At 53.8% G+C, this 18,174-nt stretch overlaps 1 protein-coding gene, 1 long non-coding RNA gene and 2 other non-coding genes across 7 annotated transcripts in view; 1 reads left to right on the plus strand and 3 right to left on the minus strand.

Moving 5' to 3' along the window:
* Positions 1-5,908: 5,908 nt before the first annotated feature.
* Positions 5,909-6,113, minus strand: LOC130592579 (small nucleolar RNA SNORA73 family). The gene has a single exon (XR_008970578.1). It is a non-coding gene; the product is annotated as a small nucleolar RNA SNORA73 family (small nucleolar RNA).
* An 866-nt stretch (positions 6,114-6,979) lies between these two features.
* LOC130592583 (small nucleolar RNA SNORA73 family) lies at positions 6,980-7,184 on the minus strand. Its single transcript, XR_008970581.1, has one exon. It is a non-coding gene; the product is annotated as a small nucleolar RNA SNORA73 family (small nucleolar RNA).
* A 1,278-nt stretch (positions 7,185-8,462) lies between these two features.
* Positions 8,463-18,174, minus strand: part of PHACTR4 (phosphatase and actin regulator 4) — a 34,794-nt gene continuing 25,082 nt past the window's right edge. For all 4 annotated transcript variants that reach the window (XM_057397011.1, XM_057397012.1, XM_057397014.1 and 1 more), the window contains 9 exons: positions 17,809-18,147; positions 14,262-14,859; positions 13,466-13,689; positions 12,908-13,058; positions 12,323-12,378; positions 11,413-11,474; positions 10,513-10,650; positions 9,776-9,852; positions 8,463-9,257 (listed from right to left, as the gene is read on the minus strand). In XM_057397011.1, the coding sequence (XP_057252994.1) occupies positions 9,242-9,257; positions 9,776-9,852; positions 10,513-10,650; positions 11,413-11,474; positions 12,323-12,378; positions 12,908-13,058; positions 13,466-13,689; positions 14,262-14,859; positions 17,809-18,147 (1,661 nt within the window). In that variant the 3' untranslated portion in view covers positions 8,463-9,241. The remainder of the gene's footprint in view (positions 9,258-9,775; positions 9,853-10,512; positions 10,651-11,412; positions 11,475-12,322; positions 12,379-12,907; positions 13,059-13,465; positions 13,690-14,261; positions 14,860-17,808; positions 18,148-18,174) is intronic.
* LOC130592578 (uncharacterized) lies at positions 14,875-15,847 on the plus strand. Its single transcript, XR_008970577.1, has 3 exons — positions 14,875-15,038; positions 15,216-15,404; positions 15,661-15,847. It is a non-coding gene; the product is annotated as an uncharacterized LOC130592578 (long non-coding RNA).

The following is an 18,174-nucleotide window of genomic DNA, read 5'->3' on the forward strand; positions in this document are numbered from 1 at the left end:
TGTCCTGGGCTGCATCCAAAGGAGCGTGACCAGCAGGTCATGGAGGTGATCCTGCCCCTCTGCTCTGCTCTTGTGAGACCTCACCTGGAGCATTGTGTGCAGTTCTGGTGTCCTCAGCATAAAAAGGACATGGAACTGTTGGAACAAGGCGAGAGGAGGCCACGAGGATGCTCAGGGGCTGGAGCACCTCCCGTATGAAGGCAGGCTGAGGAAGTTGGGGCTGTTCAGCCTGGAGAAGAGAAGCTGCGTGGAGACCTCAGAGCAGCTTCCAGTGTCTGAAGGGGGCCTATAGGGATGCTGGGGATGGACTCTTCATTAGGAACTGTAGTGACAGGACAAGGGGTAATGGGTTAAAACTGAAACAGGGGAAGTTTAGATTGGATCTAAGGAGGAAATTCTTTCCTGTGAGGGTGGTGAGGCACTGGAATGGGTTGCCCAAGGAAGCTGTGAATGCTCCATCCCTGGCAGTGTTCAAGGCCAGGTTGGACAGAGCTTTGGGTGACCTGGTTTAGTGTGAGGTGTCCCTGCCCATGGCAGGGGGGTTGGAACTGGATGATCCCAAGGTCCTTTCCAACCCAAACCATTCTATGATTCTATATATATATAGCAAATATGTACAATAAAGCAAATCAGAGCTGTAAGTCCGTAAGTAAAGTACAGCGCACAATCGGCAATGCATCAATCCGGACTGCATGGAGAGAGCAGAGGTGAAGACACCGCCCGCCCCCGCTGAGCCCGCCCCCAGGCCCGCCCCTCAGCTGGGAAGCCGGGGCTGCAGCCGGTGCCGGCAGCCTCGGGGCGAGCTCCCGCGCCGCCACCCACCCACCCCGCTCCCACTCCCTGCCCACAGGAGCCGGCCCCGGGCCCGCTCCCTGCTGCTCCCCCTGACCCCAGCCGTGCCCGCCCTGAGAGCGGTGCCCAGGGCTCCCCCGTGCGGCCAAGCCTGGAACAGCGCCGCCGCCGTGCTCCTGCCGGCGCGCCCGGGCGTCCTGAGCCGAGGACGGGGAGGCGAGCGCCGGCCCCCGCTGCGGCTCTGCCCGGGGAGGGAATCACCCCTCCGCCGGCTCCCACCCCGTACACTCGGCCTGGTGCAAGAGCAAAGAGCTGGGCCCGTTGCACACGGTGCCCTCCGGACCAGTGCCACCAGCACCGGTGTCCTCCCTTTTCACCCACCCAAGACTCCCTCAGTGTAACCGCCCCGGACAGCTCTGTGCGGTGACCCAGGAACTGATACGGATTGACCCCACAACTCGTTCAAGTTGCTTTTTATTCAGCGCTGAGACGCACGGGGATAATTCCTCAAAGTCACGCGTGCCCCAGTGTTGTTTCCCTCTACATTTATCCTCTAAAGTTATACATATTCATAAGGTCGCACAACACGCCTGTACATATTCATGTCCTATCCCCGCTTCGTATTATAATGAGCCAGAAGGTCCTTTGCGCCTGCGCAGTGCCCCCTCTGGTCATGGGCAGGGGTCTCAAGATGAAGTAACTGAGTCTTCCTCCTCTGGGTAGGGGTCTTCAAGATGAAGTAAATGAGTCTTCCTCTTCTTGCACTTTTCACCTTTTAGTCTTCACGTGTGGCCTTGGGGTTTGGTCGGTGTCCCAGCCATAAACCGCCTGCTTCTCCCCCTTCAGGGGTCTGCTTTTCCTTATCAGTGGTTAGTGCCTTTGTTCTGCTTAGTAGGCGTGATAGGTACAGACAATACTTTTGTTTAAGCAAGCTTAAACCCTCTGCATCACAACCAGCCCCCTGAGCGTGAGCTTCAGGTGAAGCAGAAAGTTCAACCACGGCATCTGCTCCGAGCGCTCCACGTCCAGTGCTCCTCCCTAACGAGGAGGCTGCTCCATGTGGCTCCACCGCAGCCACAGCTGCTCCAGTGCGAGGGGGCTGCAATGGGTTCACACGGGGTGTGGTGAGTGAGGGGCAATGTGAGGCTCCCTTATCACAGAGGGGTTATTTGGGGTTGTGTGGACCTGGTAGATGGGCAGTGCCACCACTCTCTCATTTACTCTTTGAACACGGTGTTATTTCCACATCCAGCCTTCGGTGCTGCAATTAATTCCATGTAATTGGTCCATCTTTGCCTGTTTCACTGTCCAGATGCTACATTATCCCCCCCCATCCCAATTCTGACATCCACAAGTGAAGCCAACACCAAAAAACCAGCTGCCCAGGCAGAAAATCATTTCACTTCCCCTTTTTATTTGCGCTCACCCCATACGCTCACAGTTCTACAGATTCCCAGTTTGACTGATAGTGAATGGGCAGAGGGAAGGGGTTGGGGGGAACAGCTCTGGAGGCTTTGCTTCTGTACGCCTTTCCCCCTTTTAGCACTGCCCAGAGGGGCAAAGCACACGAGGACCCCCCTGAAGGCACAAAACCTCAAGTGCCAGGGATTGCAGGGCAGTAGGGCCTGGACACAGGGCGAGGAGAAAGGAGGTGCCCTGAGCCATCACCTCAAAGAGGGACCCAGTGAAACCAGCAGAAGCCCAGGACTCAGCACTAGGGTACGTAGCTGCTGTTTGGCTCTTGCTGCTTGTTTTCTCCCTGGGCCTCCATTGGTTCATGTGAAAACCAGGGATGACAACAGCCAGGCAGCAGCGGTGACGGCACCCCGGCAGTGGCAGCAGCGGTGACGGCACCCCGGCAATGGCAGCAGTGGTGGCGGCACCCCGGCAATGGCAGCAGCCCCCCCAGCAATGGCAGCAGCGGTGACGGCACCCCGGCAATGGCAGCAGCGGTGACAGCACCCCGGCAATGGCAGCAGCGGTGACGGCACCCCGGCAATGGCAGCAGCCCTGCCCAGGCTGGCCCCGCTCACAGCAGTGACCCTACAAGCACTTCCCTCTTTGCCACCTCAGGCCGGTTCAATGGAGTTATCCCAGCTCCCGCACACCTCCTCCTGCTCTCCCAACCTCTCAGAACAAGCAAGAGCTCCTGAGCCCCCCCGGTGAGTGGTGAGGGTGACAGAGCCCAGCTCCCGCTCACCTCCCTGCGCGTTCTGCAGCCGAAACCCACCCAGAGCAACCCAGGGGTTATGAGGACCGATGGAGATGTCCACTTAACTCCTACGCACCAAGGAGACCTCCGGAACGGTGCCACCAACACGGCGATCCACCCCTCTGCACCTGAACTCCACTTGACCTGCCAGGACAAGACTGGTGCTGGGCTCTTGTATGGGGCAGCAGCACACAGTATGCTAGAGATTGGAAGGGACCTCGAAAGATCATCTAGTCCAATCCCCCTGCCGCAGCAGGAACACCTAGATAATGTTACACAGGAATGTGTCCAGGCGGGTTTTGAATGTCTCCAGGGAAGGAGACTCCACAACCTCCCTGGGCAGCCTGTTCCAGTGTTTGCCACCCTCACTGAGAAGAAGTTTCTTCTCCAGTTTAAGTGGAACCTCTTGTGTTCCAGTTTGTACCCATTACCCCTTGTCCTATCATTGTTTGCCACCGAGTAGAGCCTGGCTCCATCCTCGTGACACTCCCCCTTTATATATTTCTAGACACTAATAAGGTCACCCCTCAGTCTCCTCTAAACTATAGAGACCCAGCTCCCTCAGTCTTTCCTCATAAGGGAGATGCTCCACTCCCTTTATCATCTTCATTGCCCTGTGCTGGACTCTCTCCAGCAGCTCCCTGTCCTTCTTGAACTGAGGGGCCCAGAACTGGACACAATATTCCAGATGCGGTCTCACCAGTGCCATCACACTTGCGGTGCTGTATCTTGGACCATACGTAGCAGTCCTTGCCTTCCTCTCGCAGTCCTGAGGCAGCCGGTGTAGTCCTGGAGAAAGTGCTCGGGTTTGGGCTTTATTAAATGGTCATTTTCTCTCTTTGACCCTCCATGTGCTACAGACATTAAAGAAGCTACTGCTCATCCTGCCCCTTTTCCCACCTCCCCCAACCCCTGCCCACGGCACTGTGGGTCTTACCTGGGGTGAGGCACCGCGTTCCATCAGGGAACTCATTTAGCTCCTGGCCTTCACCAGGGTGAGCGCTCAGGGGTTTACTTGGTCTTTTGTAGCTCATAAGCCTTGCGATCTTTCCTGCTGCTGCTGTTCCATGTTCACTGAACCACTGCCATGTTGGTGGCACTGCTGCAGAGCTCACCAGGGGTTGCTGATGCCAGCACCAGCTTTGTCCTGGCCCCTTGGGTGTTGAAGCAGGGGCTGGACATTGGCACCCTGGGAGGTGTGCTCAGAGACACGGGAGTACAGTCAATGGAGGGGCAGTGTAAAGATGGGGCTTCAGGTGCCACCTCAAGGGTGGATCCCCATGTTGGTGGCACCACTGCACAGAAAGCTGGGGCTGGGCTCTGGAATGATGCCACTGGCATTGCTCTCGATCCTTGCTCACTTACAATACTAAAGGGCTTTGTTAGGAGTTGGAGCACCCACAGACCAGTGTCACAACAGCAATCCTGATGAGCCCGTTGGCCTTCAGCTGGCAGGGTCTTAAGAGCAACCAAAGTTAATTACTAACCACATTTGACCCAAATGGACTCTTCAGAAGGGTCAAACCAGGCCCCTGGGTTCCTGGTACTGAAGCACCCATTATCATGGCAATTGTAATTGGGACTGACATTCCTAGTGTATTTGGTAGTCTGTGCCACGAAACATCCAAACAGAGGTTCCAAGATTCCAGTGATGTTTATTTAGTTTTTTACTGCAGCCAGATGCAGGTTTACAAGTCTCCATTTTGAGGCCTTTATAACCGGTTACGTGCATGTACAACTTGGTGCCCAGCCCACATCATAGAATCCACCCCTCCAGCAGCTTCCCCAGACACCCTCTCAACACATGGGAGTTGAATGCAGTCTCTCCCAAGACCTCAGGGGATGGGGGGGCTGGTCTGCAGGGTCCTAGCCCATCGAGAGGAGCACTGCACACCTACAGATACCCATCCTCCCATCCTGCCTGCACTTTCTCTTCCAACAGAGCAGGAGCCATCTAATGGGCAGTCCCTAGCACAAAGCATGTGCTATGGGAGGCCAGCAGAGGCAGCCACCCTTCTGCTGCTGCCATCCCACTCCTTGCGGCTACTGCATGAACTCAGCCATCACCCAACATCTGTCTGGTTCTCAACGCACCCACCTTCTCCCGTAAGACACATGGATTCTTTTCTGTTAGCAGCTCGTTGCAACCCATCACCAGTACCTGCAAGTGAGAAGGAAAGAGTTGCCATTCCTTTCTCAATTTCCCTGTAGCACAAAAGCAAAGCCCCAAGCTCATAGAAACAAATACAATTCACCTCCACTGCACTGGGCGGCAGAGAATGGATTGAAAGAAACCCCTAAAGGAAGGACTTGGGGGTGTTGGTTGAGAAGAGTTAACGTGAGCTCAGAAACAAGCCCCCTCCATGTGCTGTGCTCTGGGGAGATGCCCCCTGCAGTCCTGATCCAGCTCTGGGGCAACACAAGAGGCCAACAAGGAAGCTGGACAAGGGCCTGCAGGAAAATGCCAAGGGGAATGGCTTTAACATGCCAGAGGGGAGACTGAGATGAGCTCTTATGCAGAAGAGAGTGCTGGGACACTGAAATGGGTTGAATGGAGAAGCTGTGGCTGTCCCATCCTCGGCAGTGTTCAAGGCCAGGTTGGACAGGGTTTATAAGATCACCTTCCAACCCACTCTACAAAGTCAGCATCAGAAACCACCTACTTGAAGCCAATCCAATTGTTTCCAGAAGCCACTCAGCTACCTCCAGCACATTTCAAACACTGACTATTAGAGAACCATGGAACACAACCAACATCACAATTACCTTCTAAAGCAGTGCTTCGCTCTCAAACTTCTTCAGTTTAGAACTGGAAACAAAGACAGAAAATGCATCTGAAGTGTTTGTTCACGTGTTCCCCCTTCTCCCCCTGCCATGCACCCCCCAGGCCACGCGGAGCATGGGGTTTGTTTCCTGCATGGTTTATCTCCTCTGTCAATGCCCAAGGGCTCAGAGAAGCAGTAGGAATATGCAGGCTGCAGGCTCGAGGCCCGGCTTGTTCTCCAACGGCGTGGAACGGGACCATACGTCACGGGCCGGGGGGCCTACGCTCCCATGCGCCACACGGGCAGAGCCTGGAGAGAGCGACTTCTCCGGATGCCCACGTTGGGGTGAAGCTGACCCACACCTTCAGCCCCAGCCCCGCCCTGCTCCCCAGGCACACAGCACAGCAGGTACTCACGTCCGGAGCTATGCAGAGCAGGACGGGGCAGCATCAGCAGCACCTGAGGGAAGAGGGCAAGATGGTGAGGAGCAGCTGAGGCAGTGCAGCCCAGGGGGTCCCCCTGACAGTCAGTTATATCACAGAATAGTCTACTTAGGCCTGGAGAGGACCTGAAGATATCTAGTTCCAACCCACTGGTTGAATCCCACTGAATCTGGAGACTCAGGGCTACAAGGATTCTTAAACTAGTATTTGGTTATAGTGTCTATACAGACTACAGATAAGGCTGCACCAACAGAAACAGACGTCTTCTCTCAAACATGGATTCAAAACTGGACCCTTCATCAGGGACTGTAGCGGTAAGACAAGGGGGAATAGGTTCAAACTTAAACAGGGGATGTCCAGGTTGGAGACAAGGAAATTCTTCCCCATGAGGATGCTGAGGCGCTGGCACAGGGTGCCCAGAGAAGCTGTGGCTGCCCCATCCTCGGCAGTGTTCAAGGCCAGGTTGGACAGGGTTTAAGATCACCTTCCAACCCACTCTACAAAGTCAGCATCAAAAATCACCTACTTGAAGCCAATCCAATTGTTTCCAGAAGCCACTCAGCTACCTCCAGCACATTTCAAACACTGACTATTAGAGAACCATGGAACACAACCAACATCACAATTACCTCCTAAAGCAGTGCTTCGCTCTCAAACTTCTTCAGTTTAGAACTGGAAACAAAGACAGAAAATGCATTTGAAGTGTTTGTTCATGTGTTCCCCCTTCTCCCCCTGCCATGCACCCCCCAGGCCACGCGGAGCACGGGGTTTGTTTCCTGCATGGTTTATCTCCTCTGTCAATGCCCAAGGGCTCAGAGAAGCAGTAGGAATATGCAGGCTGCAGGCTCGAGGCCCGGCTTGTTCTCCAACGGCGTGGAACGGGACCATACGTCACGGGCCCGGGGGCCTACGCTCCCATGCGCCACACGGGCAGAGCCTGGAGAGAGCGACTTCTCCGGATGCCCACGTTGGGGTGAAGCTGACCCACACCTTCAGCCCCAGCCCCAGCCCTGCCCGGGAAGGCACTGGAATGGGTTGCCCAGGGAGGCTGTGAATGCTCCATCCCTGGCAGCGCTCAAGGCCAGGCTGGACAGAGCCTTGGGTGACCTGGTTTAGTGTGAGGTGTCTCTGTCCATGGCAGGGGGTAGGAACTGGATGATCTTAAGGTCCTTTCCAACCCAAACCATTCTATGATTCTATGAAACTTGTTATTAATTAACTCCTAGTGATCAAGCCTAAGAAACAGGTAAAGATGAACGTCTCAGGGTCGTAAATTAAACCGAACGAGAGCACGGAGTTAACGGGAAACACTAAACACGTGTCGCAGTGTCCTTAACTAAAGGGCCTCTACAAAGGGATTACATGCATGGGCTGGTTTCTCCCCCCGACGAGCACCACAGAGCACTCCCAAAGCTCACAACGCCTGTGCGCGGCTTTATCCCCCAAACGCGACAAGTAACGAGACGGCATTTCATGGGGAACGCGTGAGCTGCTCGGAGCGATCGGCAGGGCCCGGCGCGCACCGAAGGCCCCTCGCTAGCAGGCGCACGGCGCCGCTGCGCTCCTAGAGCCAGGCGGGACTTTTACGGTCACAGGAACCGCAGAGCACAGGGAAAGGGAAGGAAGGAAGTGGTTAAAGTAAGGGGACAGAGCCAGGACAGGACAGGACAGGACACGACAGAACCGCCCCTCCCGCCCCCGCACTCACCCCACCGCCGCTCCCCGCCGAAAGAGGCCGAGCGCGGCCGCGCTGAGGTATTTATAGGGCGCCAGGGGCGGGGCCAAGGCGCGCATGCGCACAAGGGATGGTAGGGCGGGGACCGCAAAGCCGTCGGCGCATGCGCGGTGAGGAGGCGCTGCCGTGGCGGGACTCAGGCTGGGCCCGCCGCCCTTTCCCTATCGAGCACAAAGGGGAAAGCGGTTTATAAAAGACTCCTAAAATACTTTTATTCCATAAGTAAAATCTGTTGAGGAGGAGGCCGGTGACAATGCAGTGATTTCGACCGAGGGGGAGCTGTGAGGGGAAGGGAGCAGCTCCTGTGGTGCAGCGGCAGGCTGAGGGCCAAAGGGGAGTCCTTCCTCCTTAGATTGGGGTTTGTACGTGATGCTTGTGAAACCTCTTCTCTCTTCCATCCATGTGCTGAAATGATGATGTTTCCGAAGGGATGACAAGGAGCAAAGGCAAATTTCACCCTCATTAGGGTGAAAACACACTAAAACCACATTAAAAGCACCGATTCCTCTCACAGCTTCCCCACAATAAAACGTTTTTCGAAGGCAACAATCAGTTCCTGGTTCTGGAATCTGTTAACCAAGCTTGGATAGCTCAAGACAATGTGTTAACATGACGGCAGGGGAGGGAATGGTTTATACATTTAAACTGGGGGGGGGTGTGTCTTGTTTTTTGTACAAAAAGATGCAGCATATGTTAATCTCTATACAATTCCCTTCCAGGACAACGAACCGTTGGTCAGTAGTGATTGAGGACATGAAGGACACGACAGAGACGCAAGGAAAACCATTAACATTCCCAATCCCATGCCAGGTCAGCATCTGCACAGGAATCTGTACACAGCTAATATACACACGTGCTTCCTATAGCACATCCACTCGCCATTCCTCAGCTTTCTAACACTAGAGCTGCCTTTTCCCCCCTTCCTCCTGGTCAGGAGGGGGAAGCGAAGGGACTGCATTCCCAAAAGGAGGACGTCCAGCTGAGAAGTGGGGCTGGGGAATGAACCCCTTGGTTCACCCTGGCAGGGATGCTGGCCCTGGAGCAGAGGGGTATTGCTGAGCCACACGAGGTATAGTGTTCAGTTCCAGCCTGATGGCACGTGAGACGGGTTTGTTCCAGTGAAATGCTACGTTCAGACAGGACTCCCCTTGCCCTGGCTGAAAGCCCTTTTCTGGATAAGGATTTCAAGGCAAATCGTGGAAGAGCCGAGGTTCCACCCTCGCTGTATTGCCTCAGAGAGGGATGCAGAGAACTTCCAGGTCCTCTTCAGGTCTCTTGCTCCCTTCTTGGAAGGTTATGGTCGATGGTACCTGAAAGCCAAGTGAAAAATCATCACATCCCAGCCTGGTTTGGGTTGGAAGGGACCTTAAAGCTCATCCAGCTCCAACCTCTGCCATGGGCAGGGACACCTTCCACTAGAGCAGCTTGCTCCAACCTGGCTTTGAACACTGTCAGGAACAGGGCAGCCACAGCTTCTCTGTTCAGCCTTTTCCAGTGTCCCAAGCACCCTCTTCTGCCTAAGAGCTCATCTCCATCTCCCTTCTGGCAGGTTAAAGCCATTCCCCTTTTCTTGTGCCTACAGGCCCTCATCCAAAGCCCCTCTCCAGGTTTCTTGTAGCCCCTTTAGCTATTGCAAGGCTGCTACAAGGTCTCCCTTAAGAATCCAAGTGTCATCCTTGGAACTGAGGTTAAATGGTTACTGAGGCACTGCAGATTGCCAAAGAGAGGCAACTCATTTATGTCTAAACTCCCAGCACTCACTAAAGCCATTACCATCACAGCCCACCCAAGGAGACAGAAGATAAGTGAGGAAGGTGCTCTCACTCACCTCGTGAACTGCTTGCTGTCCTCATGGACTTCCATTTCACAGCTCTTAAACTCATTCAGCTCCTTCCGGATGGCAGCCTACAAGAGAGGGAGAGATCCTTTTTATCTCCTGCTAACCCATACATCTGTTACCCTCTCTCCATCTCAAGTGAGCTCACACATGGCAGGAAGGTGCTGTTCCTCCAGCACCCCTGCTTGGGGCTGATCACCTTCCAGTGGTATGGACTTAGGAGCAGTTTTGATAACACAGGGCTGAGCCCCACACCTCCTTTGGTAAAAGAAGGAGCTCAGCCTGCAGCAGCCACATGTGCAGTCCATTCACACCAGGCTGAGCTTCATCTGCCCAACCTCCTCCACACCCATGGCTGCACAGTCCCCACAAATGCCGGGGAAGACAAGAACAGATGATTTCCCTGCCAGCTTCATGCCTAGGTCTGTAAGGAACAGCACTCCTCTGACCAAGATCTGCACCTTGCATCCTCTTGTATCCCTGGGAAGCCAAAGCACAGGCCATGCTGCACGTGGACCATGCCCATGTGGGCTCCACAGCACCATGGATGGGCCATGAAGCAGGGCTGGGTACAGCACACATGGGTGAAGGGATACTGGTGATGCTTGGTGTGGATGAAGAGGGGAAGCAAAAGGAAGAGAGCAAATCCCCTTGACTGCTGCTCTTTTGCATGGAACACCCAGATCTAACTCCCCTCCTCACACCTCGGGACATCAGACTCCTGTTACCTTGTCGGCTGGTGTTAGCTTTGTCCATGGCTTGTCTGCTCGCCGGTCATAGTCTTGAGCATCTGTTACTTCCACATATTCATTAAACCTCAGGATCTTCCTGGCCTGCAGCTCTGCCACTGTAGGCCTTTGGCTAAGCTGAACACCAGCAAGAGCAAAGAACAAAGAAAGTGAGTTTGTGCCTTGTCCACAAAGCAGTTCAGGACTCGGCATTCCCAGCAAAACTAAACCCAGTTTCCTCTCTGGGCCCGAAGCACAGCACTGCTAGGTCCTGCTCACAGCCTGCAAGGGAACAAACAAACCCTCCTACAAGTGTCATCTCGCTTGGATCATAAGGGCAGAACCAAGGCCACATTGCTAAGGAGAAAGATGACACCAGGGGCTTTGGGAACAGGGTGAGAGCCCTGTATGCCACCCATTCCCCACTTCAGCAATGGCAACACTCACATTTCACACCCACAAGCCCTTGGAAAGTTCTCAGCCACAAAGAACAGCCCCAAGTAACTCGGGTGCTAAAAGCAGCTCTTGCTCTGCTCAGCTTCTCCCACTCTGCTGTTACTTTATAGAAATGGACTTTGAGGAAGCTGGTGTGAGTCTTGGCCACTGAAGTGCTGTGTTAGAATAGCCAGGACCCCAGCAAACCCTTCCAGTGCCTGGTACCCAGTTTAGTTCTCATCTCACTTATCAGATCAACCCCTGACAACCGCACCTGCAGTGCCAATGGCTCACCATTGGTGACAGCTCCACATTGCAAAGCCACTGCAGTCTGAGGGCACTGGGGACACTTACACAAGAGCCCCGTGACTTCCCCCCCAGCAAGGCACCTACGCCATGCTCACGGCCACCACCAGCCCCGCCAGCTCTGCCAGATGGTGCTCACAGCACGGGCGCCAGCAGTACCTTTCTGGTGAGCCTGCGCTTGATCTCCCGCTTCTCAGCCTGACGGTCAGCTTCATTCTTCGCTGCCAAGGAGAAAAACGTGAACGATACATCTTCCCTGTAAGCATCAGAGGCTTTGAAAAGCACTTTCTGGACTTGGAACAAGGGGAACGTTGAGCTACATCGGATTAGCTCCATGCCCGAAAGCTCGCTGTAGTGTATCTGTGCTCAGTACAGGTAGAGAGTCCAGCTCAGCATCCCCTGACTGACAGTGGCAATATGGGTCCTTCCACATCAGAACTGAGTCATTCTCTCCAGCCCTATGTTAATGGCTGTACTGTCAAAATACAGCCAAGCTACACTGCAGACTGCTCCCCCCAAAGCTACTCTACTAATAACTGAAAGAGAATAACAGCACAGATAAATATTGTAAATGGAAACTTCCTGAACTGACATTTCCCCTTCCTCCAGATGTTTATTTAAAGCTTTTGCAGAGCAAGGTATGGCCAAGAGAAACACCACAGCCTGAGCAATGAACTGCTGCTTTTTGGACCCTGCAATATAATGCTGTAATGTCTGGACCACAAATTCAAGCACAGCCCAAACAAAAACACCTTTCACAATCCTGCTGTGTAACACCAAAGTCTTAACCAGTTCACAGGCTTTCCCCTGAGGTGTCAGGCACGGGACACAGAGACTTTCTAGAATGTGATGCTTTGAACTGTATTGCTCAATACGACTGCTAAGGTCTGAATTTAAGCTAGAACTGGTTTCTGATGGTATCAAAGCACTGGGGAACTGCTTTACTACAGCAACATAAAAGCACAATCCTCTATCACTGCCTTTCAAGCAGATTCCAGGTACACCTGGACTAAGATGTTAAAGGCAAACCTCTTCTATCCCTCAGGACCACTGGAGAAGTATTACTCACGTTGAAGTATGTTCCTCTGCTCCAGTTCCTCTGCTGTCGGTCTCTGACTTAGTCGCCTAAAGAGAAGCATAACAAGTGCATCATCAGTAGGGGATGAAGACCACAACTGCTTGGTTTTGGTGCACTGGAAAGCCTCTTTAGCCCCCTCATTCACCAGTGGAGATCACCGTTTCCCACTCACACCCACAGGTACAGGTTTGGGAAGTGCCTCTGGAAAGCTCAGAGGAGCAGGCAGCGCAGCCTGGACCATCAGCAGCCCCAGCTTAATCTACCACCTAACATCAGCACTCAGCTTGCACCTGCCCACATCTTTCTACACCATCTTATTTTATGACAGCGATGCTTCTGTAGTCCTCGAGATTCTCCCCTCCAGTCCATCTAACCTCTGGAAAGTCAGGGGATATTCCTCAGCTCCAGAAGGAACTTCCAACTTCCATAACTGAGGAGGAAGAGCCTCCCAGCTCTGATCCAGCAGCAGTGCCCAACCACCCGTCACATTCCAGCACAGGCTGCTTGGATAAAGCAACAGCTTTGTCCACACCATGCCAACAGCTCAAACCAAACACCCTCCTCCATCCTTCATACCTGATCAGCGTTGTCCCAATCTGATGCCGGATTTCATTCCACTCTTCCTTGCTCTTCCGAGGGAAGACGATCTTCTCCTCGTATGCTGTGGTTGTGTTCCCCAGCTTTATAGCCAGCGTGTCTTTCCTCTTCACTTTGTTAGCCAGCGTGCCTGTGGGGAGGAAGAGCAATGGGATGGGACTGAAGCCTGCAGTGCCTGAGCACAGCAATAGCAGCCATGTGCCCTCTCCCCTGAAGCTGGACTTTCCATACTCTGCACTCCAGCCCCAGAGCTGGTCACTGCCAGCATTCCTGCCTGATGCCCACATGCTCACCTGAAGGGGTGGGACAGCACAAGCCATCTGCAGCTGGACAGGGTGCCTCACAGCAGATGGGCTGGTGATGCAGCTTTGGCTCTAAAGCCTTTGACAAAGTGAGGAAGGGGACATGTGGTACATCATGAAACCCAGAGCAGCTGCTTTGAAGCACTGTGAGAACCAGCTCTTTGATACCACATCTCAGTTCAGCAGACATGAGCTCAGCAGAGATAAAAAGGCAGCTGCAATGTCAAAGCCTTACTGTTATGGCTTTCATCTTCTTCCTCATCCTCATCATCTTTGTACAGGATGGGCCCCTCCGAGTCAGAGTCGCTCATCCCTTCGTCTCCTTCCTGCTCCTCTGGCAGAACCTGGGGTACCAGCTTGGGGATGACTGTGACACATGGCACCTCTCCAATATATACACGAGAACCCAAATTCTGCTCCTCTTCCTGGTCATCTTCTTCCTCTTCCTCATCGTCTGGACTAACGAGAAGCACACTATTACATCTCAACACACACCCAGAGATGCCACCCCAGGATCCTGCACCATTCCCTCTCTCTGAAGTGCAGGAAGAGGAAATGCAGAGGCAGGTCCTTTGGAGAACCAGACAGCCCCCTAACCCCCCGATCTTTGGGACTTGCAGGTTCAGCTCTGTTGTAACACAAGACAGTTCTTGTTCTGCAAAATAAAAGGTTAAGCAAGGCCACAAACGCATGGAATCCAGGCTCTTGTTTTGTCTCGGTGCAATTAAAGAGAGGCCAGGCCTGGATTCCTGGCATCAGCCTGCATTTGTGCTCTGGAACCCATTTCCCTTTGGGAACAATAAACTCCCAGAACAAGGGTTAATTCTATGGGGAAGATGCACTGCTCCCCAAGAGTCTGAAACACAGATTCCAACATGCAAAATGGGTTCTAGGCTGTTGCAAGAAACCAGAGAAGAAACCAGCCCTGCCCACAGCCCTCCTCACCATCACAGCCCCACAGAGCAGGGATGTGATGTGGATCACCACCAGCAGGACCCCCACGCAGGGTGATGTTTCCTGCCCGTACTCACACTTTCAGCATCTCGATGGTGACAGGCAGGGACCTCGTCCTGCCCAGGGTGCCATTGTCTTCTCCAAAGCCATCACTCTCAAAGAGCAGCGAGTGAGCCCTGTGTGAGCCCTCTGCAGGGGGGGTGACAGGCAGAGGGCTGGCCAGAGCCTGCTGGATCCGGATGTGCAGTGGGATTGGGGGCAGGCGAGGCAGCACGTGAGGGTCACCAAAGCCTTGCTCTGCCGTCCTCTTCACTGCTTCCAAGGACCTGAACTCTTCAGGAGGAGGAGGAAGAGGAGGAGGAGGAGTCTCTTTGGGCAGGTCCAGGGAGCGTGGAGGGTCCAGCACAGGGGTGGAGGCAGGCAAGGGCATACGTGGAGGTTCAGGGGGGATGTGTGTGGGCAGTGGTGGTGAAGGGGATGGTGGTGGGTAGGCAGAGGTGCCGTGCAGCGCTGTCAGTGCAGGGCGGTTCGTTGCCACTGTCCTGTCGCTCAGGGGCTTGGAGACCATAGCTGCCTCGGGCATGGTGGTGGCAGGCAGGAGGCCTCTCTTCGGTGGGAGAGGAGGGGAAGGCTTGGACAAGCTTGTACCACTGTTCATTGCTTGAGAAAGCTCAGCTGCAAAGAAAAACCATAAAAGCCACTATATTTAGTGGGCATTTCCCAGACATCCTTCACCAGTGTGGAATAAGCAGAGCAAAGCACTCAGAGCCTTGGACCATGCTGCTCCTCTGCTAGAACACAGTGCCAGAAACAACCAGGTTGCAAGCCTCTAGTTTGTCCTTCCTGCAGCAAAGGTAAGATGGGAGAGGAGCCAGAAACAATCCAGCTGGGAGGGGTCTGTGCATCCTGGTGCTTTGGGAGGAGAAAAAGCACCAGCCCACAAGTGACAGCAGATGGAGCTCACCCAGACCAGCACTGCTGCTCAGCCAAGGAATGCAGGTATGTAGGGCACTTTATGGCTATATTTACAGCATCAGTTTGCAAAGGAATGCGAGACATCCAGGACACCCCAGCCTCCAGTCATGTTAACAGCTCCCTCGCACATGAAACACTTTTTCCTCAAAGGCCAAAGTCAGCAGGACTGCCAGCAGCAACGTGCTCTTCCCATTCCCATTCATCTGCCAGCCCCAGCCCAAGGACACCTTGCTGCCTGTTTCAGGGTGAGGTTTCTGCTCTACTCCCTCTGTACTCTGCTCCTTAAGCCCCAAAGAAATCTCTCTGCAACTGCAAACTTCCACATATACCCAAGAGAGTTTATCTGGTGTGTGATGAAGGACAGAGGGAGAAATGGAGACTGAGGGGTATCATGGAAGCTGCCTGCAGCAGGCAATCTCAAACACCTCCTAGGGAAGTGACTCCGGTGAAGACTGCTCTTGCTTTAGGCGTTTATAACCTTCAACATTCCCCTGTCAGCAGCCTCTTGGGCTTGGAAAGGTTTTGCCCACCTGCTTGAAGAGGATTTCCTGCACGTTTCACCTGTGATGGTCACACAGTGCTGAGGCCCCAGCACAGCGCTGGGAGGACTCCGCAGTCTCAGACACCACAAGAGGGTGCTGCGAGCGAGCGGGGAGCGTGACCGAGATAAGGCTGCAGAGCTGCAGAGAGGTGGGTGCATTTTTGGGATGTTTGGCATTTTCAGACCTCCCCCTTGTAGATTAAGGGCAAGATTGTGCAAAACACCGAGTGCCCTCAGCTCTCATCCACTGCGGCCCAGAGGGACCCCAGTATCTCCTCAGCAGTACTTGAAGCCTGGCAGCACCAGGCTCGAGTCACCTTTGGGTAATCGCAGGGACCAAGCAGCTGGTGGAAGGAAGAGACAGAAAAGGGCTCAGAGCATCCTCCCAGCCAGCCTGTCTCCCTTTAGTGTGATAAACCCAGTGCACCAGCTGGTACCATGTCTTGAGACGTGCCACCACGGCCAGATCCAGCGCCTGGCACTAACAGTGCCTCCTGAAACCCTTCCATGGCACCAAGCACCAGGGCTGCCACCAAGTCCCCAGCCAGCACCACTTGCTCTGCTTGCTTTTCCAAGCTGATGCTGATTAAATTCCCACTTCCCCAAAGTGTTTCCTGAGCCGTATTTTCAGCTACTGCATCAGACACCAGAACTGCTCAGAGAATGAACATAAGGGAGCATCTTATCACTAGGGAACAAAGGGGCGATCTGCACATTGACAGTCCTCCCCTGCCTTAGGTTTTAATAGCAGCACTAAAGTACACACATGCCCAAGTGAGAGCACGCATCAAAGACCTGCAGAGAGCTCACGAAGCCAATTCCACTGCTGCTGGTTATCCACAGCAGCAAAAAGAAGGTTGCACAGCAACGACTGCACGTGTGCTGTAGTTACAGCTCCATCCTGCCCCTCTCTGCAGCTGCACTCTCCTGCAGGAGACAAAAGAGGGGCTGGCTGCTCTGCTCTCCTCCCCTGCAGCCAAAGGTGCACTGAGCCCAGCCCTGTATTGCTGGGGAGATGCAGAGGCTGGCTCTGAGCTTGACAGACTGCTGTCTCCAGCCTCGCTCTCTGTTCCACAGGTACCTCTGCAATGAGCAGCAGGGCATTTCAAATGCCAGCTGTGCTGCGTGCAGGCAGCTTAAAGAAAACAAGCAGGTATTTCATGGAGGACTCGGGCACGGTCAGACTGATCGAGCTGGTCTGGCATACAGGAGCGCTCAACTTGGGATCAAGGTCACTTGCAAAACCTGCTAGAGCAAGGAGAAGCTCCAAACAGAACAGACACACAGCTCCTACTGAAAGGCTACTTCAGATAGGAACTTGCACACAACCTACTACTGCCTCCCAAACCACACCTGGGAATGCCTCAGTTTCTGTGATAACAGTGCAGACCTGACTGACCTCTGTCCCAGTCCATACATCAGCAATCCAATCCAAAGACGACAAGGTGATCTGGGAAACATGAACTGGATGCAAGTTGTCTCATTTGCTTTCCATCTTTATACAAAGATAAAGGCATTTCATTCTTTAAGGGGTAAGATTCAGCTCAAATCACAGTTGAGCTGATTTACTCATAGGCCAGGACTTAAGGACAAGACTAACATGGCAATACCCTAACCACAGACCTTGGCAAAGGAGCCTGAGTATAAGCAAGGAAGTTGGAATTACCCCTGCCAGCTCCTGGCCTCCAAGTGGAAACCACATGGCCCAGCAGTGATCGCCATAACAGCCATGGTTTGGCATGAAGCGGAGTTTTTGGTGGCTTTGTTGGGTGTATTTTGCAAAGAGCAGCTGAAAGCATCAATTCTCACTGACCACAGGCTCACAAAGCAAAAACCCCATCCACCAATCCACATCATCCTAAAAGTCTTCCTTTACAAAGGGAAGAGACCCTCAAGCAAGTGCTGCAGAGGAGCTGTGGCTGCCCTATCCCTGGCAGTGTTCAAGGTCAGGTTGGACACAGGGGCTTGGAGCAAGCTGCTCCAGTGGAAGGGGTCCCTGCCCGTGGCAGGGGTTGGGACTGGGTGAGCTTTAAAGGTCCCTTCCCACCCAAACCAGGCTGGGGTTCAAGGATCCCAGGGCACAAACACCAGGTTACGGATGCACTCACCTATTACTGAGTTGCTGTTTCTGTTGAGAGGTTTGGGAGGGGGGACAGGCGGCTGTTTGGCAGGAGCTGTGCTGGTTGTGCTCGTGGGAGCAGTAGTGTTGGCACTGGCAAGAGCAGGGGGCAGAGTCCTGGGGGCTGGGGACGGGGCAGCACTGGAATTGACTGTCTTTGCTGCAGGAGGGGCTGTGGTGGAGGGGGCAGGCACTGGATCCTTTGCCTGTGCTTCATTTGCCTCTTGGGATGTGGAGGGAGGTCTTTTGGGAGGAAGCAGAGGCTGCCTGGGAACAAAGGGCTCCTGAGGTGGTTCCAGTTCAGGTCCAGAGTGGCTGCTGGAGGAACCTGCAGTGAGACAGATTGGCTTAAGAG

This window comes from Pezoporus wallicus, unplaced genomic scaffold, assembly GCF_028554395.1.
Source record: "Pezoporus wallicus isolate ANWC-B61680 ecotype Strahan unplaced genomic scaffold, APGP_CSIRO_Pwel_v1 contig_14127, whole genome shotgun sequence".
Taxonomy (NCBI): domain Eukaryota; kingdom Metazoa; phylum Chordata; class Aves; order Psittaciformes; family Psittacidae; genus Pezoporus; species Pezoporus wallicus.